This window comes from Mytilus galloprovincialis, chromosome 3, assembly GCF_965363235.1.
Source record: "Mytilus galloprovincialis chromosome 3, xbMytGall1.hap1.1, whole genome shotgun sequence".
Taxonomy (NCBI): domain Eukaryota; kingdom Metazoa; phylum Mollusca; class Bivalvia; order Mytilida; family Mytilidae; genus Mytilus; species Mytilus galloprovincialis.
This window is the reverse complement of record NC_134840.1, coordinates 46,983,345-47,011,241: the sequence shown is the minus strand read 5'-3', so window position 1 is coordinate 47,011,241 and position 27,897 is coordinate 46,983,345. Positions and strand designations below refer to the sequence as shown.

At 30.9% G+C, this 27,897-nt stretch overlaps 1 protein-coding gene across 3 annotated transcripts in view; it reads left to right on the top strand.

Moving 5' to 3' along the window:
* The window catches only part of LOC143068144 (poly [ADP-ribose] polymerase tankyrase-like), an 81,892-nt gene extending 55,638 nt beyond the window's left edge, over positions 1–26,254 (top strand). For 2 of the 3 annotated variants that reach the window (XM_076241952.1, XM_076241950.1), the window contains exons 37-51: positions 175–376; positions 750–941; positions 1,675–1,940; positions 4,578–4,750; positions 5,376–5,481; positions 5,803–5,972; positions 6,624–6,762; positions 8,951–9,072; positions 9,901–9,991; positions 13,944–14,121; positions 18,268–18,375; positions 20,450–20,643; positions 21,321–21,413; positions 22,263–22,398; positions 23,011–26,254. In XM_076241952.1, the coding sequence (XP_076098067.1) occupies positions 175–376; positions 750–941; positions 1,675–1,940; positions 4,578–4,750; positions 5,376–5,481; positions 5,803–5,972; positions 6,624–6,762; positions 8,951–9,072; positions 9,901–9,991; positions 13,944–14,121; positions 18,268–18,375; positions 20,450–20,643; positions 21,321–21,413; positions 22,263–22,398; positions 23,011–23,165 (2,325 nt within the window). In that variant the 3' untranslated portion in view covers positions 23,166–26,254. The remainder of the gene's footprint in view (positions 1–174; positions 377–749; positions 942–1,674; positions 1,941–4,577; positions 4,751–5,375; positions 5,482–5,802; positions 5,973–6,623; positions 6,763–8,950; positions 9,073–9,900; positions 9,992–13,943; positions 14,122–18,267; positions 18,376–20,449; positions 20,644–21,320; positions 21,414–22,262; positions 22,399–23,010) is intronic. The other variant, XR_012976119.1, reaches the window with a different exon arrangement.
* Positions 26,255–27,897: the final 1,643 nt, after the last annotated feature.

Below are 27,897 nucleotides of genomic sequence, written 5' to 3'. Positions count from 1 at the left end.
AAACTAGTTCCTCATTTTCACTGAATCCACTCTCAATTTCATAAGTAATGATAAGACCTTAAATAGCCGTCTCCCTTCCGAGACATAAATATCAAAATGTTTTATTTTTTGATAAAGTGAAAATTGAACATTTTTTTATATTCCATTAATAAATTATTAAAACTTTGTTTTTAGAATGATCTTGTTATGGTGAAAATATTGCTGAATTCTTCATACAAAAGTGAGACAAAATCAGAGAAAATCAAACTTTCCAGACAATTGTCAAGGAATGTATTTGCCATCACACCCATTGATGAGGAAGAGGATGAAGACAATGAAGATGAAGATGAGGAGGAGGAGGAGGAGGATCAGGATGAACAAGATGAAGAAGACATGGGTAGGCATTTTGATGGTGTCATATAAATTTATTTCTGTAAATATATGATACTTATTAATCTGTTCTTAATAGTAGAGTTCCTTGGTATATTCTTGTTCAAATATGCTTGAAGATCATTATATTGTTAACACCATGAGAAGTGAATGATCAAGTTAGTTGTTCTGTTACAATGAATTTATTTATGTATTGGCTTGCAATTCTCTCAAAATGCTTGTTAGATTCAATAATATTTGAAAATACGGATATATCTATCAAATTCGATTATTTATATTTTGGTTATCGCTTTTGGATATGTTTAGACCCTTTAATGTATCGTTTTCAAGATCAATTTCAGAAATCTGTAGAATGCAAATTTATAATTATCTATTATCAGATGATGAAGACAATGAGGAGGAAACAGCTGCCGACGATGATGATCATGACACAGATAATGTTGATGAAGATGAGGAGGAAGAAGAGGATGAGAACAATGAGGATGACAATGAAATCTCTCCTGAGAGTTTCCCATCACTCACTAGTCAACCATCAAAATCATTGTCACAAGAAGAAAAGAAATCAGATGAAGGTACACATTATACTTTAAAAACTTTGTTTATTTCAGCCACTCTATTAAGCTTCACAATGCCTTCAATAGATATCAGAAGATTAGGTATGCGTGCCAATGAGACAACTCTCCATCCAAGTCACAAGAATTTATAGGTCAAAGTAAGATCTTCAACACAGAGCCTTGGCAACTCAAAAACTATTGGTTTAAAAATTGTATAATGTGTTGCGCATTAAAAAGGTAGTGTTATGTGATTGCCTCTAAAAAAACTTTTGAATTAAGCAAAAACATTTTTTTAGTCTCAGAGCTGTTTCATTGACACATTCATTGTACCCAGACAGGGAAGTTAAATATATTTCTTAAAATGTTAAACCTTTCAAAGGCAATAACTATACCCAAGTCTTTAGTGAAATAGGGAAGAAAAAGGTTACTGAAGATTTTTTGAGATTTCTTGTAATGTTGTAGAAAATTATATTGGCATATTCTATTTATAGAATAACATGGTGTTTTGAATAAAATATAAACATATTTCCTACAGTTATTTCCAAAAATAGTATTATAACATCATCATGTTTTACCTTTTGCACTTATGTATTGGCTTGAACACATAATATTTGTTATGGAGAGTGAATAACTTGACAGTAATATGATTATCAACCATTGTGTTTAATAGAAATTGGTTATTTCAGAATATTGTTCATCACAATATAGATTGAATCCTATAAATCATTTAATCAAAAGAAACTGTTTTCAGAATTTGAAACAGTTGAAAAAACCAGTAGTGTTAAATTGAATGCAATGGATTCTCAGGGATGGACAGCGGTGCATCATTTGGTGTGTCCACTAGACTATGGAACCTTCGATAATGAAGAAATTTTATATGTCCTTGCCAAAGTTGGGGCAGATATCCAAACAAAAGACAATGCAGGATTATCTCCCTTAGACCATGCTTTAATCCGTGGAGCTACACAGCTAGCCAGACGTTTACAGATGTTATCTGGTGTGGAGGATAGCAAACTGGTATTGTCATTTTACACTTTTATCACATGATCATGTATTCATTTATTTTATGTTTTCTCTTTATTTTATTTCATATTTAAAAATGTTAAAAAAAAAATCATAAAAATTTAAATTGGGGCTATTTCATTAAAATGTATGTGGGAGTGTAGGAAGGGAAATTTGATATTGAATGTAGGTCAACATGGGTCTTTTTTCAGTATGTGCCTATTACCAATATGCAAAATTATCTAATAAATGGTTCTTGGTTGAAGGGATATTTTGAAATTCCCTTCCTACCCATTGAAAAGCTTGATTAATAAAAGCATACCTGTACAAAATTAAAAACCAATTGTTCAGAGAACAATTGAAGGTCTTTCCACAAGTAAGAATCTATTTAAAAATGAAAATATTAAAATTTGATTTTAAATGTCAGTTTCAGCATCAAATGACAGCTTATTGTACGCTGATTCCAAAAATATATGGTTTCTATATAGAAAAATATATAAAAAAGGGAGATAATCTTTTACTTCCGGTTTAAAAAGTTTACTTCGGGTATTGTTTGATAGTTTACTTGACACTGATTCCAAAAATTATGGTTCTATATACTTTTACATTGATTTAGTACAAAAAATAGCTACTTCTGGTTGACAAAATGTCACTTCCGGTTGTCTTTTTAAAGGTCACATTGCTTACAACCTAATGCAAAAAGTCCCATGGCTTTATCATGTGTACATATAGGTAAAAGCAACGGTCAAAATCTAGAGCGTTAAATAAGCATATGACCTTGAGCTCAATTTCAAGGTCATAAACCAAGGACCTCAAATAAAAAGACTTTAGTCCTCTACTTTATATTGTTAATGAGTTATATTGCCATACGTATGATATTAGATATAAAAAGGGGGAAAACTAGCGCCAAATGTCTATGTACCCTTTTGACTAAGATTTATGTGTTACGAAATGTTGTAACTAACAATTTTGTGAAAATATTTTGTAGATATCTTATATGATTTCTGAAAATAAGAGATAACAAGTCGAAATCAAAAAATTTTAATCATGACCTTGACCTTTGACCTTGACCTCATTTTCATTTTTTTGGACCAAGGACCTCAAATCAAAAGACCCTAGGCCTCTAACACTTATGGTTTTCCAGTTAAAAATGCATATCACTTATATCAAATATAAAAGGGGAAATAACTCTCATATGGAGTCTCCGGATAGCTTCAGTCAAAAATCATCCTGAGGATATAACGAGCAATTTGGTAAAATAAATTTGTCTGTTTCTTATACGGTTGCGAATATTAAGCGATAACAAGAAAAAACAGTGTTCGGGGAGATAACTCTTACATTGAAAAGATTTTGGTGACGCGGTGTCAGTTTCAAAAGCATAATAACTGTTCGATATCATATACCATATGTCTAAGCGACATCTTGCGAAAATGTCACTCCTTGTTGATGTAATTTGGTTCTTTAAATTGAGATAAAAAAATAAGATAAATAGGTATATGCAGAAGACTTAATTGTTTTATTATGAACAGAAAATAATTTTTAGCAAAGGTCAAAATCTAGAATGTCAAATTGACCTTTGACCTTGACCTCAATTTCAAGGTCATAGGTCAGTGATCTCAAAACAAAAGACCCCAGGTAAATCATTTGTATGGTTATGGAGAAATACTGATTTCAAATACATAAGGGGAGAAAACTATAAGGGTTAACCAAAACACTTCAACTGAAATAAGTTGAAGTTGCGCCTTTTTGTAAACAGTAATTTGGCAAACAAATCATATCATTAACTGTAACAGTTTCTTTTGAATAACGATAACAAGCAAAATTCAAAAATTTATAACATGACCTTGACCTTCGACCTTGATCTCAATTTCAAGGTCATAGGTCAGTGATTTCAAAAAGGAAGACCGTAGGTCAATCACTTGTATGGTTGTGGAGAAATACTGATTTGAAATACATAAGGGGAGAAAACTCCTATAAGGGTTAACAAAACACTTTGACTGAAAAAGGTTGAAGTTGCGCCTTATTGTAAACAGTTATTTGGCAAACACATCATATCGTTTACTGTCACAGTTTCTGTGGAATAACGATAACAAGCAAAATTCAAAATTTAGAATATGATCTTACCTTTGACCTCAATTTCCTTCTAATGGACCAAGGACTTTATATCAAAAGACTGTAGGCCTCTACGACTTATAATGTATGAATTTATCCAACAAGTCGCCTATCTTAAATTTTCAAAGGGAAATAACTCCCATAAGATGTCTTCCGATCACTCATGTCAAAATAAACCAAATCATTCTCAAGAGTAGACGAACAATTTGGTGAAAACAGTTTGCTTAAATCTTTTACGGTTTTAGAGATATAGCGATAACAAGAAAAAGGGGACACGGGGAGATAACTCCTATAATAATAAGTGTTCGGTCACACAGGGTGAGTTTTGAAACCCCCATTACTGTACAACATCATTTGCCAAAAAATCCATTCGATATGTTGTAAGACAAAAAAGCATCTCAGACGGCAGAAGAAAAAAAAAAACAAAAGGTGTTTCCACGAAAAGTGGAAAGACCTAATAAAGAATAATTATGTTGGATTAATGTACTAGATCTCCATATTATGATACACTTTGTTGGTGATATGCAGTCTATATTGTAGGAAAAGCCAGTATTTCCATCAATAGAAGTGAAGGACAGTCTGCCTGTGCCATTGTCAGTAGATTATAAAATTGACTCAGAAGAATATCTGAAGTCCGTACAAGACAAGGATATGGATGTGGAGGAAGAAACCAAATGTGAAGTTGACAGACACTGTGAATACAGAAAAGTTGGGTATGTCAAATATTTAAATATACTGTGGATTCATTTATTTTTGTGGGAATCAATTTTCGTAGATTGAGAAAAAAAAATTCATCGAGATTTAATTTCTTGGTTTTGCCAATGTCTGCATACAAAACAAATAGAAAATTTGTAATTCGTTGAACATTTGAATTCATTTTTCACCTGTAACCACAAAACCCACAGAATATGGTATCCAACAAATATTAATGAATCCACAGAAACTGAAAAATATAGATTAAGGAATGTTAAGAAATAAGAGAAATAAATGATGAGATGACAAAATTCAGGGTCCCTTATTCTGTAAATGTGGATTTTTTTAGTTATTCTTTTTCCGATTTAAATCCATAGGTATCCTTGGGGTTTTAATTTGTACATCAAATATAAGTGTTTGTAAAGTTGCTTTATAGTACAAAGTATTAATGTTTTAGCACATTTTACTAATTGCTAAATAATTATAAGCAAAGATAGCACCTGCACGATTATCATGTTTACAGTAGTTTGTGGTGGTTGATGTTTATTTTGTTCCTGTTAATCTTTGTTCTTATTATATAACTGAAAATTTGAAACAAAAGACAAATGGTTAGTCAAAAATGTTTTAGTTCTAATTTATTTTCAGAGAGGTTGTGATGGATGATTCTCAAAAGATACCATATGATGTTACCTTGTCTAAAGTAGATGTTTCTCATGGTTCTTGGGGAATGTACAACTTCTATAAAATGCAGGTAGGTTAAATTTGATATAGAATTTTTTTTTACAAGTTATTACAATACATTTATTTTATGTTTTATTCATAAAAAAGGCTTCTGTAAAATAAAAGTAAAAGTACTATGAAATCATCTTGCTTACAATTACAAAACTTATGAATCATTTTTTGGGCCCTTTTTAGCTTGCTGTTCAGTGTTAGCCAAGGCTTCATGTTGAAGACTGTACTTTAAACAAAAATGGTTTACTTTTACAAATTGTTACTTGAATGAAGAATTGTCTCATTGGCACTCATACCACATCTTCTTATATCTATATTATGAAGTTTAATTTGTATTCAGGTTGTGCATCAGAAGGCACAGGATTTATATATATTATTTACACGGTGGGGAAGGATTGGTGATAGTGGACAATTTCAACATACACCATTCCAGAAGAAGTCAGAAGCCATTACAGAATTTGGAAAAATATTTAGATCAAAAACAGGAAATTACTGGTCAAATGTCAAGTTGTAAGTAAAGTTTTTTTATTAAAAAATAAAGCCAACTATTTTTCAATGTATCGTCTCAATTATATAACTACCCCTTGTGTCTGTAATCACTGTTTCTTCAGTGCTTTAATGGCAATGTTATGAAAATGACAGCATTTAAGATTTTGGACTGACCTTGTATAACTATATGTGTCTCCTCTTTAACTAAGGCTAACTGAGATTTGTATGCAGTTAATGAAAAGTCTTTGCCATCAGTCAATTTCACTTGAGTAAATTTCATGATCAAGTTAAGATAAGGGTAATATCATTCCAGATAAAGGATCAAGAATATTTGTTATGTGGCCTTTACCACATTTTTGTGCACTGTGATTCTTGTGAAGTGTACTTCAAAACAGTGCTTAATTGAATCTGTTGGTTGTACAGTTGTATATTATCATGCCCCAGTTGTCATATTAAACTAGCAATAAATGGTCTGTTTCTTAGCAACTTATGTTGCATGAAAGGATCTCTTGTCAACTCTCAAACTAGCATTCTATGCCTTTAACATCAACTAAAAATATCATGAATTCTTTTATAATTAGAATTACATTACAAATGTCAAAGTTGAAAGACTGTAGCTTTAAATTCAGTTAATGTTCTGTAATGACGGTAGCTTCATTAAAATTCTTTTAGGTTTGAAAAGCAACCAAAGAAATATAGACTGGTGGAAGCAGACAGATCATATGCCAAACCAACTAAAATAGATTTTAAGCTGCAGACAGACATTCCTTCCAAATTACCCAAATTTGTGCAGGATTTAGTCAAAGAAATGGTAAGTTTAGAAAGGTTTTACAATAATTACTTTACATGTATGTTTCTGACAGCAGAATCTGTTCTTTTGATCTTTAGAAACGAATCACAAGGCATTCCAATATCAGATTGTATTTCTCAATAATAATCAGCATTCATCACGGCATGTGCTCCTCAGGCCAAATAAAAAAATATGTGTGTTTTCTATTTCCCTACCTACCCTATATTTTAAGCTTAGAAATAGCCTACCTTAAAGTTTTTTGGGGTCATTTTTCAATAAGCACTTAAAGTCAGAATTTATCTCCCATAGACTCAATGCAAAAAATATAGAATAAAAAAAGAATTCCCTACTTACCTATCTACCCCATTTTTAGCTCACCTGGCCTGAAGGGCCAAGTGAGCTTTTCCCATCACGTTGTGTCCGTCGTCATTGTCGTCGTCTGTCGTCGTTAACTTTTACAAAAACCTTCTCCTCTGAAACTACTGGGCCAAATTAAACCAAACTTGGCCACAATCATCATTGGGGTATGTAGTTTAAAAAATGTATCTGGTGACACGGCCAACCAACCAAGATGGCCACCATGGCTAAAAATAGAACATAGGGGTAAAATGCAGTTTTTGGCTTATAACTCAAAAACCAAAGCATTTAGAGCAAATCTGACATGGGGTAAAATTGTTTATCAGGTCAAGATTTATCTGTCCTGAAATTTTCAGATGAATCGGACAACCTGTTGTTGGGTTGCTGCCCCTGAATTGGTAATTTTAAGGAACTTTTGCTGTTTTTGGTTATTATCTTGAATATTATTATAGATAGAGATAAACTGTAAACAGCAATAATGTTCAGCAAAGTAAGATTTACAAATAAGTCAACGTGACCGAAATGGTCAGTTGACCCCTGTAGGAGTTATTGCCCTTTATAGTCAATTTTTAACCATTTTTTGTAAATCTTAGTTATCTTTTACAAAAATCTTCTCCTCTGAAACTACTGGGCCAAATTAATCCAAACTTGGCCACAATCATCTTTGGGGTATCTAGCTTAAAAAATGTGTCCAGTGACGGCGATAATGTTCAGCAAAGGAAGATTTACAAATAAGTCAACATGACCAAAATGGTCAATTGACCCCTAAGGAGTTATTGTCCTTTATAGTCAATTTTTAACAATTTTCATAATATTTGTAAATTTTTATTAACATTTTCCACTGAAACTACTGGGCCAAATTCATTATAGATAGATATATACAGCAAGACTGTTTAGTAAAGTAAGATGTACAAACACATCACAATCACAAAACACTATTTTGTCATGAATCCATCTGCTTCCTTTTTTTAATATTTACATAGACCAAGGTGAGGGACACAGGCTCTTTAGAACCTCTAGTTTCAAAGATGTAATATGAAACACACATATTTTTGGAATTTTGGATCCTCTATGCTCTTCAACTTAGTATTGTTTGGCTTTATAACTATTTTGATATGAGCGTCACTGATGAGTCTTATGTAGACGAAACGCGCGTCTGGCATACTAAATTATAATCCTGGTACTTTTGATAACTATATTATTTTATTTGACCTCACCTCATGACAACTTCACAACAATGAATAGGAAAACAAAATAATATTTGGGATAACTTTTAATTTCATGGTTGAAGCAGACATATGTAATTATTATAATTGAAAGCTTCTGCCCTTTTACACCCAATTAGAATTACCATGAGAAGCTTTCAATTTTAAATTGTCTAATCTTTATGGCCTGAAAGTTGCAGAAAGAGAATATAGTTAAGGTACTTCTGTTGAAAGAAGATGTGTATATGTAGGTTTTATTGTATATATATATACCACACACCAAGATCAATCTTGGTTACACTTGTCACATTGTTCAAGATGATGAACCCTATTGATTTTAAGAGTCAATAGTCAAGGATTGAGAATGTAACACTATCAAGAAATACAGACCTAATCCCTTTTCTTACTTCATGTAATTGGATATTTGGAATAGATATTTCAAAATAGTGTATGACCCCTGATTTTCAATGTCACATATCAAGCACAGTTATCCAAACATTTTCAGTATAATACAGCTGGCAGTTGTATATGTATGTAGGTAACTAGGAGATTTTATTTTATTTTCTGCCTAAAATGATATTTGTGGTTCTGTAAGAAATATTTTATGCATTAAGAGATTTTGAATGAATATCCCTTTATGATTACAGAGCAGTATTAAGATGATGGAAGCAGCTATTAACAAAGAAGGATTTAATTATAACTTGATGCCTTTTGGGAGGCTGAAAAAAGAAACATTAATTGAAGCTAGAAAAGTATTAGCTGAAATAGGGTAAGCTGTATATAATTTTGTGGAAGAAAATTTAAGTGATAATTTTTGTTAAAGTTATATTAGATTAGATTCATTATTGAAAGAGATATTTTAATGGTTTTTTTTAAATTAAGTACTGTAAATTCAGAAATTTTTGGGTGCATTTATTATTGCGATTTTGTTATTTTAGACTTAAGTGCAATTTTAAATTTGACTATTTTTGGAAAAATCCTGTTTAATTCATATATATTTCAAAATGGGAGTTTAAATTATTGCGTTTACAACTCTGTCGCATTTTTGGTAATAATTTTGAAATTTACAGTCATTATTTTTCATTGTAAAAGTTTTTAAACATAAACAAAAGTGTATTAACTGTTTTCTGTAAATAAATGTTGTCAAACACAGATAAGTCCGTTAAATTCTGATCTTTTTATAGCTATTTTCCTTATGCATGTAGTTTTAAGGTTTGGTTGGCTTGCTTACTTTGTTTGTATAAATGTTTACTCAAGCATTGTAGTTAAGATTGACCTCTGCCATCAATAGATACACAAAGTTTCAGCTTGTATAATGTTATTGGATGTTTGAACAAATGTTTTTACAAACAAAGCAAGCAGGCCTACCAAACTTTATACCTACATGCATTAGGATAATAACTCTTAATGTTTTTCTCTCATCATAGTTAACAAATCTATTTATATCAAACTTGCACTACATGATACTAAGTTTTATCAAACTAAATCACTGCAGTATGAGTGTTTAGAAATATGTTTAATCTATCCTATTAATACCAAACATTGAATGATCAGGTTAAGATCGAGGATTGATTGTTGTATCTTTCTGTGATTGCAGTGGGCATGTAAAGAAACTAGAGAAGATAAACAATGACTACTCTATGACACATACAGAGAAGAATGTTCAAATGCAGGAACTTGGAGAAAAGGTAACGTATTGTCAGAATAAGCCGTCATTGACATTTATGTTACTGTAACACCTATCTTTTATGGAGGAACTTTTATATTTACGTAATCTTTTCCCAGGATGAATAGCAATGTCATTATAATTGGCTGTGAATATAGATTTATGGTAAGTGTTAGGCAATGGTCAATTGATCATGACCTCATTTTCATGATGGACTAACTGTAATCTCATGTTTATGGAATGAAGCAGAAACATTTTGTTTGGAGTAATTGTCCTTTAACAGATTAAATATGTGTATTGGTAAAGTAATTTGGAACAATGTCCTTTATTTGCTTTTTATTGGAAATAATATGAAGTACAAAGTTATTATATATGTGGTAAAAACTTGATCACATGGATTTTCAAGATGATTTTGTAATCATAAGTTGTGCAGCAAGATATTTTAATGTATATAATCTTAGCATAAGAAGTTGATTATGACCAATGCATGATGAAAATATGTACCAAGAAAATATTGAGTAGGCCTAGTTCATTTGTATGCCTTGGGTGAGGTTTTACAGTATAAATGTCTAAGTGTGAACAAACCAGAAACAAGTGAATTTTGCTTGTTTATGGGTCCTTATAACTTATTCATTGGTTGTTGTTTGTTGCTGTATATCAAAGTTGTTTTTCTGCCATTGACAGAAATACAATTTAGGCTGATAGTTTTCTATCTTGAGTGTTTCGTCAATTCTTGGCTTTTTCTCGCTTACTTTACAGATTAGGTTGTGCTGTTAGTTGAAGGTCATATGATAACATTTAGTTATGTTGTTGGTTTCTTTTAAGATCATTAAATGATGCCAATTTCTATTGTTTGGATTTTTTATGTCAATTTCCTTGTGATTTTTTTAGGGTGTTGATAAAAAAAAAAACAGACTTAACTCTGATTATTAAATATTTATTATTTATAATTATATGACAAACATTCAAATATATTATACACATTCAGACATGATAAGCACTAAAACAAGCACAGTTTAGTAACAATAACAGTTTTTTGAATATATTTTGACTTCACTAATGTTTTGAATTCACAAATGTCACACTGCATCACAAAAGTTTATCTACGATAACTACCACATATCAGTTTACTAATACAGTGTCTGACGTCTACAGAAGAACTCTGTATCAAAGGAGGAAGCAGAAGTTGTGTTGCTCCCTTGGATTTCTGTGTGTCATATGCAGGATTCTTCTTGCGGAAATTACGTCTGATTCTGTTGGCACGATTAAACTTTCTGTAACTTCCCAATGCAGGCAATGGACTGTCATTGGTTCCTGAGCTACAAATTGATTGCTGTTCTTCATTTTGATGACTAGATGTTGTTTGTACCTGCTTTATAGGTGTTGATGTGGCAAGTGGTTGTACCTTGAAGCTGGTTATTGGCTTAACCTCCCTGTTGGATGGAGTCACATGATCAGCTTGCTCCTTCTTAACTGTAGAGAGCATGAAGTCTGATGAATTTGTAAAAGTAGACTGTGTCACATGTGTGAGAGTAGACTGTGTCTGATGACTGGACTGGTCAGTAATGTTACTTGGTTGGGCAGTAATGCCATGACCTAAGTGAAGTATGAAGAAGTGACCACTTGGTACTGTTCTAGTTTGGTGACTCACATTCAGCCCCTCTGGTAATGAATTCAAATAATCTTGTAGAATAGGTTGTACTGACTGGTAGTAAGACATTCTGAGAAGTTTAATGACTATGATTCTGTGGTCAGAAACCACTGTATTTATAACTGGCCATGGAAGAGTAGAAATTTGTGATTAAAAGCAATTTAGTTTGTGATTGGATACATTTAGAAAAACAAAAATATCATTGGAAGGATTCTAAATGTTAAGACAACAGAGTCAATGATTAGCCAATATGATATTACCAATGAAAGTTAAGAAGTATTAAAATCTAACAAGGCAGATGATTGGTTATCTTTTGTTCAATTATTGAATAAGCTCTGAGTCAGCTTGGGTAACTGCAGTTACATTTAGATTACTAATTAGTAAATAGTGATTGATCTTTTGATGTATTGTTAGCAAGTTATCAGCTTGGTGTAGAATACCAGAAGTTTGTAATAGACAAGCTTTGGTTCATTATGTGTGGTTCTTTGTTATTACTCAACTTTAGATTAAGCTTGGCTTGATTCATTGTATTTATTATCAAAGGAATATCTCCATGAATTTATTAAAAATGTTAAAAGAACCATCCATTAAATTTTAACAAATAAAATTCTTTAATAATGATAGATAAAAATTGATGAAAATTTCCTGTATGAATTTACTTGGCTTGATACATCAACAAATAATTTATTAGTCTCACCTCTTTAAAACATTTGATATAAAACACAGTATAATACTAACAGATCAATTTATTTATTTAGAGTCACTCTAAAAAGAGTTATGAGAGACTGTAAAAACACAGATTAAAATACATTTATATTACATCTATAACATATATCACTATATCTTAGCATAAAACACCATACTATTAAAAACAATTATACAAATGAAAACAAGCAACATTATATACATGATTTCATTATTAAAGTGATGTCTTGAACAAATTATTTAAAATGATAAAATTACCATCCATTAAATTAACAGAAATTTATTTTTAAATGAGCGATAAAAATATAGTATGAATTAAAGTACTTAAAACTTCCTTAAGTATGCATTCTTTATTGAAAGACATTTAAAGACAAAACCCAGCAAAACAAAATACATCACATATAAATGAACAAATTAATCACATAAAAGTCCTTTTGTCACAGAAAGTATAGAATTTTTTCTAAATGTGCATTAACAGGGTGCAATTATCATTTTGCCACTGATTAACGTCCAGTTACAAATATTTTATGCTTGTTCAAGACGAGAACAAGTTAACAATAAATACAATAAGTAGGTCTTGTATAGAGGCCATCTGGGATGAAGTCGGGTAAATTTGGATTCCAAAAGGAAAATGAGGGTAAACTGGTTAGGGACAGAATTTTTGCCTTGTAACAGGTCACCTACAGACCCCTCAAAAAGTTGTTGCAAGGTTTCTTAACATACAAAGAGTGTTGCACTCTCTTTACATAAGGCATCAGATTTAACGTTCCTGCCCAAACTTCTGACAAAATGTGTAATGTTTACCATATAATATGTCTGCAAATGAATATCAAACATTCTTAGTGTAAAGAACAACATTATTTAAAAATAGTTTTAGATGTATAATAACTATATTTGATTTTAGAATAAAAATACATATTCTACAATTTATTGATGAACAATATAAGATTTTTGCCAGCCATAAGGTACTAAAACACATGTAAATAGTTATATGTAGCTTCTCACAAAGTACATCCCATTACACATGATTGGTTGAGAAATAACAAAGATATTGCAAAAAAGAGATATCATAAGTTAAGATTTCTTACATAAAGTGAGAAGACTTTTTAGTATAAATTTATTATGATTTATGTTTGAATCCAAATAAATAAATAATACAGGATTTTGCTACTTTTCCCTTAAAGAAGAAGAAAACACTATGAGTTTCTAGTTGATTATGTATTAGGATTGCACTTAGATGTACTATTTTTTTTTACAAACTATTGAATGGCAGTACATTAACATATTTTTAAATAAATACTTGATAAAAGTGATTTTGATGAATATTTGTGATAATCATTTCATTTGTTTAATTTGGCAGGATTATTTTTTTTGATTGTTTTTATTTAGGGTCTTATCTTGTTCTAAAACAAGGGAGGGCACTTGCATACATTGTACTGCAAATATGATCTTTTGATGTATCTGCTTGGCATTCATGAGTTTGTTCATTGAACTCTCTTTCTTTGGTTCCATTACCGTCTTTAAACATGAGATTAAGTGAGAAGTGAATTGTATATGTGTATTTATTTAGAGTGATTGATAGTAAATAAATAATAATAAAACGTTTTGTTCTTTTCAGATTGCCAAATTGTCCAATAACTATTATCACTGTATACCTCAGCAGGATTATGTGTTTGATAAAATCCAACCAATATGTGACAAAGAATCATACAAAAAACAACTGAAGCATCTATCAAATTTGTTAGATATTGAATGTGCAGAGAAAATTGTTATTGGAGCCCAGTCAAAGATGTCTAGTAAGTTAACAGTTGGAAATATGCATCATGCCTCCTATTTTAAGAAAATATTTGTCATAATTTGTTATTTATTTTTTCACATAATGTGCAGTTATTCAAATATATGTTTCTTCAAGATTAATTACTATTTTACTTTGAAAGATATGAAAGATATAAATCAAAAGTATTTGTTTAATTAAATTATTATATTTACAATAGGTCAAAAAGTTTTTTTTTAAACAAAACCCTAGAGTCCAAGCTGATAATAATTTGAAGCTGTATTTGAACAATAGATCACACAAGTTGATTGCTATAACATGTGTGTTTAGTTCAATCTGAGAAATATAGAAAAAAATAATTAGTGCTTGATTGAGATCATCATCACCTACAACATGAAGTTAATTGATATGCTGAAGTTTTTGAATGAATGAATGAATATATTTTATTGCAGAAGCAAACATAATGCTATAGCAAAATAACATAATATACAATTACAATAATGACAGTAAACAAACAGAGAACAACACAATATGGTCATAATAAGCAAATAATTACAACTGCTATGCAATGATTATTTGTGATCTTAACTTCCATGCCGCATTAAGAAATTTACACAATTGTTTAGTTAGACTCTTTGAGCTAGCCTGTAAAAGAAATAACAGCTTTCTAATAGTTGGCCATGAACAATAATATTTTGGTAAAAACTGTAGTCTCAATGATCTAAAGGCAGGACATACAAGAACAAAATGGTACTCGTTTTCAATACAATTCATATGACAGCATATACATATACGATTTTCTCTTACAATATTGTCAAAACGACCAACTTCAATATTTAGTTTTAATGTTCCACTACGCAGTCTAGTCAGTATATTACTATTAAAATCATACTTTAAGTAATCTTCTAAACAAAACTCATTTTTCAATTTTCTATATAAACACAATTTTTCACAACCGTTCAAAGTAGTAAACCAGTTCTGGTAGTATTGATCATTTATACCACATTTTATATATTCAAATGTAACATTAGTGTTCTCTTGATCATTCCATACATAATTCATACCTAGACTAAATAATAAATCACGAACATGTTTTTAAAACATAATATTATTAATTTTATAGAAAATGTATATATATATATATATATATATATATATATACTAAAAATTGAATTCTGTGTCCACACTAGTAGAAATATAAATAAAATTAAATTTCAAAATGCTCTTAAAGTCCTTTTATCACAAAGATGTGAAACCGGTTGGAGAAAAATGTAGAGAATAAAAGGACTTTAAGAGCATTTTGAAATTTAATTTTATTTATACATGTATATATAAAAGTCTAAAAGATTGTGTAACAATACCGATAAATAGATGGAAAACAAAACACTAAAAAGTGTTTGAATATCATTGCACAAAGATGGAAAAACTGAACAGATGATATAAATTATACAATAATTGCAAATATTTCGGCCTTCTTCGGTGACAAACGTTTTAACAATAATGATATATAATGTATAAGGTGTAAACATAGATCACTAATAATACAGGTAAGTTTTGGTCGATTGATTTTAATCCAAAATCCTGAATATAATAATATAAACACTAGACTGTAAATTTAATTATTTCTTTCTATTGATTCCATCTGGATGGAGGACACCCAGTGTTTTTATCCAAAACTTCTCCCGATTTTCTCTTTGCCTATTTTGCCATGTACAATCCTGTTCGATCACAAGGATCTTCATGTGATCAAAATCTTTCAGATTGTGATCTGGTAACCTGAAATGTTGGCTGACAGGAATATACGTTTTTTTTTGTGAGGTCACTCCTGTGGCCATTGAGGCGTTTGTGAAATGTCTGCATACATTCACCAACATATTGGAGACCACATCTAGGACACTCAAGAACGTAAATCACGTTTGAGCTTTTGCAGTTGACATTGCAGAAGATTTTGTATGTCTTTTCTGTGGTCTTACTGTGAAATGTTGATGAATGCTGCAATTGGTTGCAACATTTGCAGCGCTTATCCCCACAAGGCTGGCAATTACCTACAGTATGGTTAGGTTTGGAAAGGTCAGCACGGACAAGTATATTTCTCAGGCTGTTAGGTTGTTTGAAGGCAATCATGGGAGGCTCAGGAAAGATTTTGGATAACTTTGAATGTTTCTCGATTGCTGTCCAATGATCACGAATGGTCTTGAAACTATTTCTCAGGCATGGATGGTAGGTGAGCACACATGGGATTCTTTTACTTTTCTGTTTATCTTTGTAAGTTAGCAGACTGCTTCTGGGGATGGATTCCGCTTTTCGAAAACTATTTTTGATGTTTTTGTGTTTATATCCCCTTCTTTTCAAATGTCCTTTGAGCTGCCCCAGTCTTGAAAAAGAACAACTTCACATTCCAAGGAGAACACTATTTACAGACAAATGGCACTGCTATGGGTACAAAAATGGCTCCATCTTATGCCAATATATTCATGGGTAAATTTGAAAAGCAACTGCTGGAGTGCTCCATCGAAAAACCGCTTTCCTGGTATCGATTTATTGATGACGTTGACATGAAATGGGACGAGGGAGACCAAAAATTACAAACTTTTATAACAAATGCTAACAATCAACACCCTACCATCAAATTCACCCATGAAACATCTAATTCCACCATAAACTTCCTTGATACATCTAGCACCCTCTCTGTAGGTATAATAAACACAGATATATACTCTACTAATTCCACCATAAACTTCCTTGATACATCTAGCACCCTCTCTGTAGGTATAATAAACACAGATATATACTCTAAACCTACAGATACTCATCAATACTTGTCGCCTGAAAGTTGCCATCCTCCACACTGCACGAAGAGCATTCCATACAGCCAAGCTCTCAGAATAAGGCGAATCTGCTCCTCTGAAGACACTGCAAAACAATGTCTGGGGCAGCTCAAAGGACATTTGAAAAGAAGGGGATATAAACACAAAAACATCAAAAATAGTTTTCGAAAAGCGGAATCCATCCCCAGAAGCAGTCTGCTAACTTACAAAGATAAACAGAAAAGTAAAAGAATCCCATGTGTGCTCACCTACCATCCATGCCTGAGAAATAGTTTCAAGACCATTCGTGATCATTGGACAGCAATCGAGAAACATTCGAAGTTATCCAAAATCTTTCCTGAGCCTCCCATGATTGCCTTCAAACAACCTAACTGCCTGAGAAATATACTTGTCCGTGCTGACCTTTCCAAACCTAACCATACTGTAGGTAATTGCCAGCCTTGTGGGGATAAGCGCTGTAAATGTTGCAACCAATTGCAGCATTCATCAACATTTCACAGTAAGACCACAGAAAAGACATACAAGATCTTCTGCAATGTCAACTGCAAAAGCTCAAACGTGATTTATGTTCTTGAGTGTCCTAGATGTGGTCTCCAATATGTTGGTGAATCTATGCAGCCATTTCACAAACGCCTCAATGGCCACAGGAGTGACCTCACAAAAAAAAACGTATATTCCTGTCAGCCAACATTTCAGGTTACCAGATCACAATCTGAAAGATTTTGATCACATGAAGATCCTTGTGATCGAACAGGATTGTACATGGCAAAATAGGCAAAGAGAAAATAGGGAGAAGTTTTGGATAAAAACACTGGGTGTCCTCCATCCAGATGGAATCAATAGAAAGAAATAATTAAATTTACAGTCTAGTGTTTATATTATTATATTCAGGATTTTGGATTAAAATCAATTGACCAAAACTTACCTGTATTATTAGTGATCTATGTTTACACCTTATACATTATATATCATTATTGTTAAAACGTTTGTCACCGAAGAAGGCCATTTGTTGAGCCGAAATATTTGCAATTATTGTATAATTTATATCATCTGTTCAGTTTTTCCATCTTTGTGCAATGATATTCAACATCTATTTATCGGTATTGTTACACAATCTTTTAGACTCGTATAATTTTTCCTGTTTGTGTAGTATTGTCAATTTTGATGATCCAATACCTATTAAGTTTACTGGTTGGTAGATTCTTATAGACTTTATATATTTTTTTTTTTGTATCATAGTTGTGTTTTTATATATATATATATATATATATATATTTTTTTTTTTTGTATCATAGTTGTGTTTTTCTTCACAATGATATGTATATATGTTTGAATTACAGGTATGAATCCACTTGACTATATTTACCAAGCTGTTGGATGTAAGATACAACTACTCACAGAAGATTGTGCTGAATCTCAGTATATACTCAAATACATACACGCATCTTGTAAGTTGTCAATACAAACATATGCAAAAGGTGGTGTTGTATAAAATAATGCTAACATAATAAAGACTAAAGTTGTAAAACTCACTTTTACTTAGGGAACTCGACCTGAACACCACGCATGAAATATTTGCCACTGGATGCAAGCAACAAACAGTCAATCAATCAATCTAAGGGAACATTAACTTGGGTTAAAATCATCACATTTCACATCATTATGCCTTTATTACACCATGAAGAAAATATTATGTAATTTGCACAGTTTTTAATATATATTTTTTATGCCCCACCTACGACAGTAGAAGGGCATTCAGGGGTGTGGAAATATTTGTTGTGAGCACTTGTCCCTGGGCAAGTAAAACTGTAAATTTTACTTGTCCGGAAAAAAAGTTACTTGCCCTGATGGTCCCAATAAATATTGTAGTATTTTATTGTTAGCTAATATATGATTCTTAGCACTGTTTTGCATCCCAAACAAATCAGTGAAATCAATTGGTTTATATGTGTAAAAATTTAGGAATGTTGGAAATGGGTTTATTACATCAATGGGACAGAAACTCAAAAGCAAATCAATGAAATGACATGTCAAGGACAAGTTTGCAGCATTTTTTTTAATAAAAATTGTAGCCAGTAGGTACACTACATATACTAAATTTAGAGGACAGTGAGTGAAGAAATGGAAACTAAATAATAGATTAACTAATTATTTCTATCAACTGACACACTTGGTTTTTTCTTGGTAGTTGAACACTTCTATTTACCACTTAGACAACACATAAGGTTGCCTTTGATCTATAAATAAGACAAAAACAAAACTTATTATCTAAATTTCTTTCCAAGGGGTAATCTGATATTCACGATGTCTGATATTCTCGCTTCCGTATTTTTTTTTATATACACCTTGACCATCTCCATTTGCGTTTCATGCTTTCGACTTGACTCATCATTCTTTTTGTCTTGCTTGCCCGATATTTTATTTTAAAAGTATTCATCAATCTGAATCTCGATTCAAAATCTTAAGAAATGACACTTCCGGTGTATAGTGGATAAAACATCATCGACGATCCCGGGTCAATGGACAAAGCCAATGCAATATTACGCGACTCGGGTTTGCATACTTATTTTTACTCATTTTGGTAATCGATCTATTTCTAGAGTTATGTAATATTTATCGTCATGAACATTGATGTTTATACTTAAATATATGTTTTTACTCGCTGATTATTGGTTTCTTTTACATAAATTAAACATCTTTATACGTTTTGAAATTAATTCTATATTTTTGCTGAATTTGAACTTTGTCTTGTATATTATTTTACTTGTCAACGGGCAACCAACACAAAAATAATTACTTGTCTGGGTGTTAAAATGTACGAGTCGGGCATAGCATTTCCACACCCCTGGCATTATGTTTTCTGGTCTGTGGGTCCGTTCGTCTGTTCGTCCGTCTGTCCGGCTTCAGGTTTAAGTTTTTGGTCAATGTAGTTTTTGATGAAGTTGAAGTCCAATCAACTTAAAACTTAGTACACATGTTCCCTATGATATGATCTTTCTAATTTTAATGCCAAATTAGAGTTTTGACCCCAATTTCACGGTTCACTGAACATAGAAAATAAAAGTGCAAATTTCAGGTTAAAGTTTTTGGTCAAGGTAGTTTTTGATGAAGTCTAAGTCCAATCAACTTGAAACTTAGTATACATGTTCCCGATGATATGATCTTTCTAATTTGAATGCCAAATTATAGTTTTTACTCCAATTTCACGGTCCACTAAACATAGAAAATGATAGTGCGAGTGGGGCATCTGTGTACTATGGACACATTCTTGTTTTCCCTGACTTGCTACAAACCAAAAATGATTGCCTTTATTGAAAGGAAATACATTTTAAGAAATATTATGATACTGTACTTTTAATTATGAATAATCAAATGAACCTCAACATCAAAATTCAGAAAGAAATCCCTAACAAAACCAATACTGAAAGAAACATTTTGAATATTCCATAAGACATTATCCATTTTGAAACTGTACAGTGTTTGTCAATTATTTAACTCATAAAGAACCGATGTTTTTTTCAGGCAAAGAAAATCATGTACATGCAATATATAAACTGTCCCGTCCAGGAGAAGATACCACAATTAGAAGTTTGAACATGGATAACCACAAGTTGTTGTGGCATGGCAGCAGTATGTCTAACTTTATCAGTATATTACACCGTGGATTACTGGTAGCACCACCTGAAATACCAATGACGGGAGCTTTGTTTGGAGAGGTCAGTAATGGTTTACTCTAAATTCAGAAATTAATGCCTGCATTTATCATTGTGTTTTTGTCATTTTATACTAAAATGTGATGTTAATTTTTGCGACAATGAGAAAAATACTGTTTAATTCGTATAAAAAAAAAAATCAAAATAATAGTTAAAAATACTGCGATTATAACCCTGTCGCATTTTTCACAATGAGAAAAACATTGCAATAATTTCTGAATTTACAGTACTATAGTGGATTATTAGTGGTCTCTGCTAGGGATACTTTGGTCTCTTTTCTTCATTTTCATCCTTTATGAATGTTTTAAAATGTAATTCCATTTTAATAACAGTGTCTCACACATATTTTGACTCGTGTAGTTTCATGTAGTTGTGTACTTTCACAATATTTTGTGGAACATTATGTTATAAATTTCTTCAAGAATCAGTATTACATATTTAAATTGATACCAAACAAAATGCATACTTTTCATATTTTTGTTACATGTAAGTTAAATGCAATAAATAAAAAATCAACCACACAAAATTTTGACAAACCAAAACATTCTGAAGTGGCAGATACATTATATGTCTATGGCAGTTATTTGATCATACGAATCAATAAAGTCTTGAATATTCCATAAAAATATTATATTCACATTTGACAATGTTATTTAATCCTGTTTGTTTGTTTTCTACAGGGTCTGTACACCTCAGATGCTTTCTTTAAATGTCAGATGTATTCATATAATGCCAACCCATCATCTAATACCAGACTGGCTTTACTCTGTCAGGTAAGACTATTTTCCCACAGTGATATTTGTCATGAGATATATTTCTGATTTTGTTAGATATTATTTGATCTGAAGTATGCAGTTAGCTAGTTTCAATTTAGAATGCATACAATGTTTATGTTTCCCTTATGATATAAAGATACAATGTTTTTTGTCTTAAACAGGTCTCATGATAACTTAAATTTGAGTTATTTGGTTTTTATTATATTTTTTACACATTGTTTGATACTATGAAGACGAGCTGCTTTCAATTTTTGAATGAACTTCAGGTTATTTGTTTCAGGATTATGATATATTAGCGAGGCCCCTCATGGGGGGGGTCCTAGTAATCACATAATCACCATTTTTTTGCCAATATAATCACATAATCATTAAATATTTGCTTATCTTTAGTAATCAAATAATCATAAACTAAAAATACAGTCCTAGGTAATCAAATAATCATGAAATATTTGGCTTAATAATCAAATAATCATTAAAAAAACGGCCAAGTAATCACATAATCAAAAACCCCATGAGGGCCCTCATTAGCTATCAAAAAAACAACATCTAAACAAGTTAAAGCATCTCTTGCATGACACCCTTTCTTAACATTGTACAGATTTATTGTCATGAACAACACATTAATTCAGGAAAGCTCGTTAATAGTCAGGATTGTTCAGTCATTAGTTGAATATTTTTTATATTTAAATTCTTTCAGTAATTTATTCTGTTATAACATTGTCATTGGACTTTTTGTTTCACTGAGAAATTACTATAATGCATTGCAATCAATGTAATAATATGATATATTAGTTGATATCTTGTTTGCTCTGGTTGTAAGAACTATAGACATTTGGCTAATTACAGGTGGCTCTTGGTAAGACATGTGAAGTGGATACTGCAGACGATATGGAAACAGATTTAACAGACTCTGATTATCAATGTAAACGTATTGATGGGAGCAAGATTCCCAATAAAGATTTTGATGTTACTTTGCCATATGGTAAATATTGCTATGTTTTTTCTTTAGAAGTGAGCACAGAAGGATAACAGAAAGAATGATTTCAAAACTTCTTACTTCAAAAAGCCTGGTTGATATTTTTCTTTTTCTCTAAGGATAGATTGTAGTTCCATAGATGAATGTTAATTTCAAATTAAAAATATATTTATTTGATTTGATATTGAGAGAAAGTCCTGTTGACTATTCAGTTATGTTGTATTTTGAAATCCTGTTTTAATTCTATAGTTGGTTGAAAAAACAACCAAACTTTTTCCGAGAAAAGTAAAACCCTAACTGATTTTTTTTTTACAATCTCTCATATCTTTCATTATATGTCTGTTTATATGATATGGTGCATGTATAATTAATTTGACAAAAAATGTATATATATCATATTTGCTTTTGGAATAAAGAATTATTATTATTATAAAGGTCACTCTAAAACAGGAATCTGTTTTTAAGAATATTTGTTTTATACATACAGTTGTCAATAAGGGCAATTGAAATTTATTCTAAACAGATGAATTGCTTGCATTTAAATATGTGGATTTGTATGATGTTTTAAAGACTAAATAAGTGATCTATAAATTCATAAATGAACTTTTAAATTTTCAGGAGCAGTCATGCCTCTTGGTCAGCTTCAGAATAATCCCAAGAAAGAAAACTGGAGATCATTTAGAATGCCTTACAGGGAATTTATTATTAATGATGCCTCTCAGGTCTGTCTGCGGTATCTGGTGGAATTCAGCACAATTACATCCAGAAAATAGAGATTGTCACAAGTCATTTGGACTCATTGTTGTCTCCCTTCTTGAGACAAGAGTTGTCTGCCCATCGAATGATAGATGTAGTAGATGTAGTACTATTTTCATTGTTGATTGTATGGTCGTAATATTTACTAAGATATTGTTATTTTGTACAGAAAATATAATTTGGTTTAGTTTTATAACCTCATAATCATTTTGTTTATTTACGTCATAGATATTTGCTTATTTACTATCTTTTAAACTGAAATTATGTTCACCTTCTAATAATATTAAATTAATGATGAAATACAAATTTCATTTTAAAAAAGAATTTTGAGGTAAATAAAGTATTAGATTATGATATGATTTTATGGTCATAGTTATTCATATATTAAAATTGTTGTATGAATTGCATAATAGATTAACATTTATAAAGCTTCATTTCAATGTCCACAAGGTTAGGATAAGTAATTAATAAAACCAAAAATAAGAAAAAATTCTGAGAAATGTATTTAGAAATTTAAAGCATTTTTTTCCATCCATGAAAATATGTTGACACAAAATGGTCCTGTCATTATCACATCTTTATGAAATAATGATATAATGATATTAAGTTGACATGTTTAAAAGAAACAAACTAAGCTTTCAATTAGGTTATTAACATGCTTATTAATGTTGGCATCAGGCAATTTTTAGGATCATGTAATTTAGATTTGAATAAAATTCATTATGAAATCATGCAAAATATTGATAATCTATTTTGCATTTATTACATTGATAGACCTGATGTTAAATATGCTAGATGAAAGAAATGGTCAACAATAAACCATATACTATGTTGTCATATGACATTTGTATACATATTAATGTTATTGGTATTCAGAGTGGTAAAGTTGGTTACCGTGGTTCATATCATCATAGTGTTGTATTTTTAGTGCTATTTCATCAATTTGTACATAAATCATCACTTCAATGTTTGATACATAAAACCTGTTTCAATTGATAAAGCAAATCATTATTGATGATCTACATCATAGACAGATACTGCATAGAAATTTCATTCAAAATAGTATGCATTTTAATATATTGAAAAAGAGAAGTTCACAAGTTGATTTTTATACCATCTAAATTTGTAATTTATAAAATCAAATAGATCAGATATGTAATGAAATACCTGCATTCAATAAAAAAAAATCAATTCATCAAGTCTAGCTCCTTGGTTCATTTTTAATAATGATGGGTTGATTTGGTAAATATTAATAAGTTCAGTGTTTTTTGCTTAAAAACTGGTATTTTTTAGGTTCATACTGAACGTTTGTTACTTTATTTTTCTATACATTTTGCAAAAGCGACTATAATTTTAGAATATTTGAAAGTTTTTTCTTTTTGCTATCTTTGTTGTATTTTATTCTGAGGGATATTTTGTGCAATCCTTATATTGTTGATATGTAATATGAAATAGGTTCCTTAAAAGTACTTATTTCATTTCTCTTTCTAGTATTATATATTTTTGTAATTCTAATTTTTAATAAGATTTTTTTACTTAAGGTTGTTTAAATCTAGTAGTGTTAAACTCTGTTTTTTTCGAAGTAAGACAGAAGAATAATATGACTTGATTTATAGAAAGATTTTTGAGTCACTTTTCTTCTGAAGAAGTTCTGAATAATAGCTCCAAGGTGTGTTGTCATATTTTAAGATCTTTAAAGTTTGCTTGATGTCATTATCTGGTATAAATGTTTTTTTATTTTATAAATAAATTGAGTGTTTTTTTGTAATTTGTTAAGCTTTGTGGTTTTGTATTGCTTTTATATATCAATGTTAAAATCAGGATTAAGACAAAACTTGGCTCTACCCAATCTCTTTTGCTCCTGTATGAAATAAAACCAGAAACTAAACTTATTTTTTAAGTTCAATAGTTCATAATGAATATAGTGCTATCTTATATAACAAATATTGTGTATTGTGTACCATGACCTTGAGAAGTAATCACCATTGAATGGACCATTCACACTTCTAGAGCAATTGTTACACCAATACTACACGACAACACAAAAGTTATGTATGACAGATATCCGATTTTATTTACACCAATATTCAAAGAAAATCACATAAAGTCTATATGATACTTATCCAGTTTGACTGGCTTTAGAAGAAGTGTAGGGTTTAGTAAATTTGTTGACGCTAAAATGACCGTTGATGTGACAAGATAAATAATTTGTTGTGTTATGTGTAGTGAATAATCGTAGAATCTCTTTGTTTCATACTTTCCCGTACTTTAATAACATTTTAATCAGAGCCTAATTTAATCAATATAAATTATATTTTTAGAATAGGAGATGATGTCTTAAATAAGTTATCTCTATTTTCAGACATATTTGTGAATAAATTGAAATGAAGTGTTGTTTAAAAGAGTTCTATAGTAAATTGTTTAGGATAAACTGATTAATATAAATTCCACTAAGGTTTTAAAGTTTCATTAACATTAATTACTATTAGATGTTATACTCTTTTCAAATGCTTTTTTTGGTACTTGGTCAGCCCCTCAGAAAAGTTCCAGTTTCATCAAAGAATAACCAGTGAAAAAGAATAATTACCAGCAAACAACATTTTATATCTAATTTATATCATTCTTTAATAGTTTATAGCTTTAGACATACAATTGAATCTGTCATATGTCCATAATATTTAGAGATGTTCACCTTTAAGAAAAGTTGGCATAATTCATACAAACAAATCAGGTCTTTAAGCCTACATGTAGCTATCTTGTAAGATAGTCTTAGGTCTATCTAGTAGCTGATAGGGTGATCTGATATGACAGATTCAGCAAGCTATCTTGTAAGATAGTCTTAGGTCTATCTAGTAGCTGATAGGGTGATCTCAGATTAGAGATCTGGCTAGCTATCATGTAAGAAAGTCTCAGGTCACTATCTAGTTGCTGATAGGGTGATCACAGATGACAGATTTCATTGCATAATATGAGGTTTTGTTTATTGTCATACTTCGCCATCACATGACCATATAATACATATTGTAGAATTAAATCATAAAGAATGAATTTTAATGTAAAGAAAAATTGTATTTTGTAATATCGTACAAATAAATATGTCACTAGGTGAGTTGACTCTTTTTATGACTTGCCTAATTGTAACTTTTATCCCATATGCCTAAATAGCCCACCCTGTTGAGCTTTTCTCATCACTCTTCATTCATCTCTATTGACATTGCCCTTTAAGTTTTACAAAAATCTTCTGAGACTACTATTGCTCTTAAATTCAGAATTTTACCAATTTTAAAGCAAAAATCCTATTATCTTGAAGATTTTAATATGTAGAGAGAAACTATACACATAAAAAATGATCAGCAAGACAAGATCTACAATAAGCCAAAATCATAGGAGTTATTTCCCTTTACTGACAATTTTGTATACCCTACTTTGTCTTTAGGCAAAAACAACAAAGATCAAGAGTACTTTTAAAGAGGAAAAAAACTGCAATACAAGATCCACAAAAAGGAGATTTTTGTCATGAATTATATGGTAGTCTTCAATGTTAGAGTGTCTCCTTAGACAGGAAGAACTTTTCATCTTGAAGGTAATATCAGATAGCCCCTTTTCTCAAGCATTTGTCATGTTCAAAGAAAGGTATCATATATCACACCTCATAACCTGGGGTAATAGAGATTAATTTAAGGCCAACAATTTTTATGTGCAGTTGCATCGATTTATCTTGAAGTTTATGCTCAGAGATGTCATCAGGACATGTGCCAAAGTACCAGTTGTTTCTATCGTCTCATATTTGATTTGCATTCCAAAAGCATACACTATGAATAAACTTGAGTATATTTCAAGTTAATAGGAAGAAGATGGCATGAAAAAATTGTTGTCTCTGTTTTGGTAAAGCAGCAGTGGGTTGTCTCCCTTTTTGACAAGGATTTTCACTTTTCCTGCCAAAGGTTGGTGGTTCTCTTGGGCTACCTTTATCAATTAAAACTGTATGCCATCAAATAGCTAATAGTGCTGAAAGTGACATTAAACACCAAATAATCAATCAAAATGGTAAGACATAAAGAAACTTAATACTTGATAATCTAATTTGAATTAACACCAAGATGATGATGTATGCCAACTTACTTAAATATTAATGGAGCTATGAGCATGTGTATTTTTGAAAAGCTGTGGTATTTATGGAAAAGTGCATGAAGCTGTTCATATAGTATGTACTCTTCTTCAACATTGGATCCTGAACAATATAAAAATAAGGAGATGTGGTATGATTTCCAATGGGACAACTAACAAAGTTCAAATGAAGCAGATGTAAACAATTAAATTAAATCTTGTATACCGACTCCAACAATGAGAAAAATCCATACTGTATAGTCGGCTATAAAAAGACTTGAAAAGATATGAAATGATTGAATAGACAACTACCAGCCTAACTTCTAACAAAACAATTTACGAAAATAATTATGACAACCACTGAACTACAGGCACACAAACAATATTTCTTCATTATGGATTTTTTTCTTCTAAAAGCTAGAAAGTTGGGTAGTGTACTAGTGTTTCAAGTTCACTGGACTCAAAAAAGACAAATATAACTTTGGAACCTGTATCAGGAAAAATCTGTTCTAGTACACTTTCTTTGATTGTAATACAATAGCTTTCTTAAGTCATATTGCTTTATGTCATGCATTATTTTGTTGTCCAACATAGTTACCATCAAGCCAAATATGATACCAGGTTACATCAACAAAGAACCAC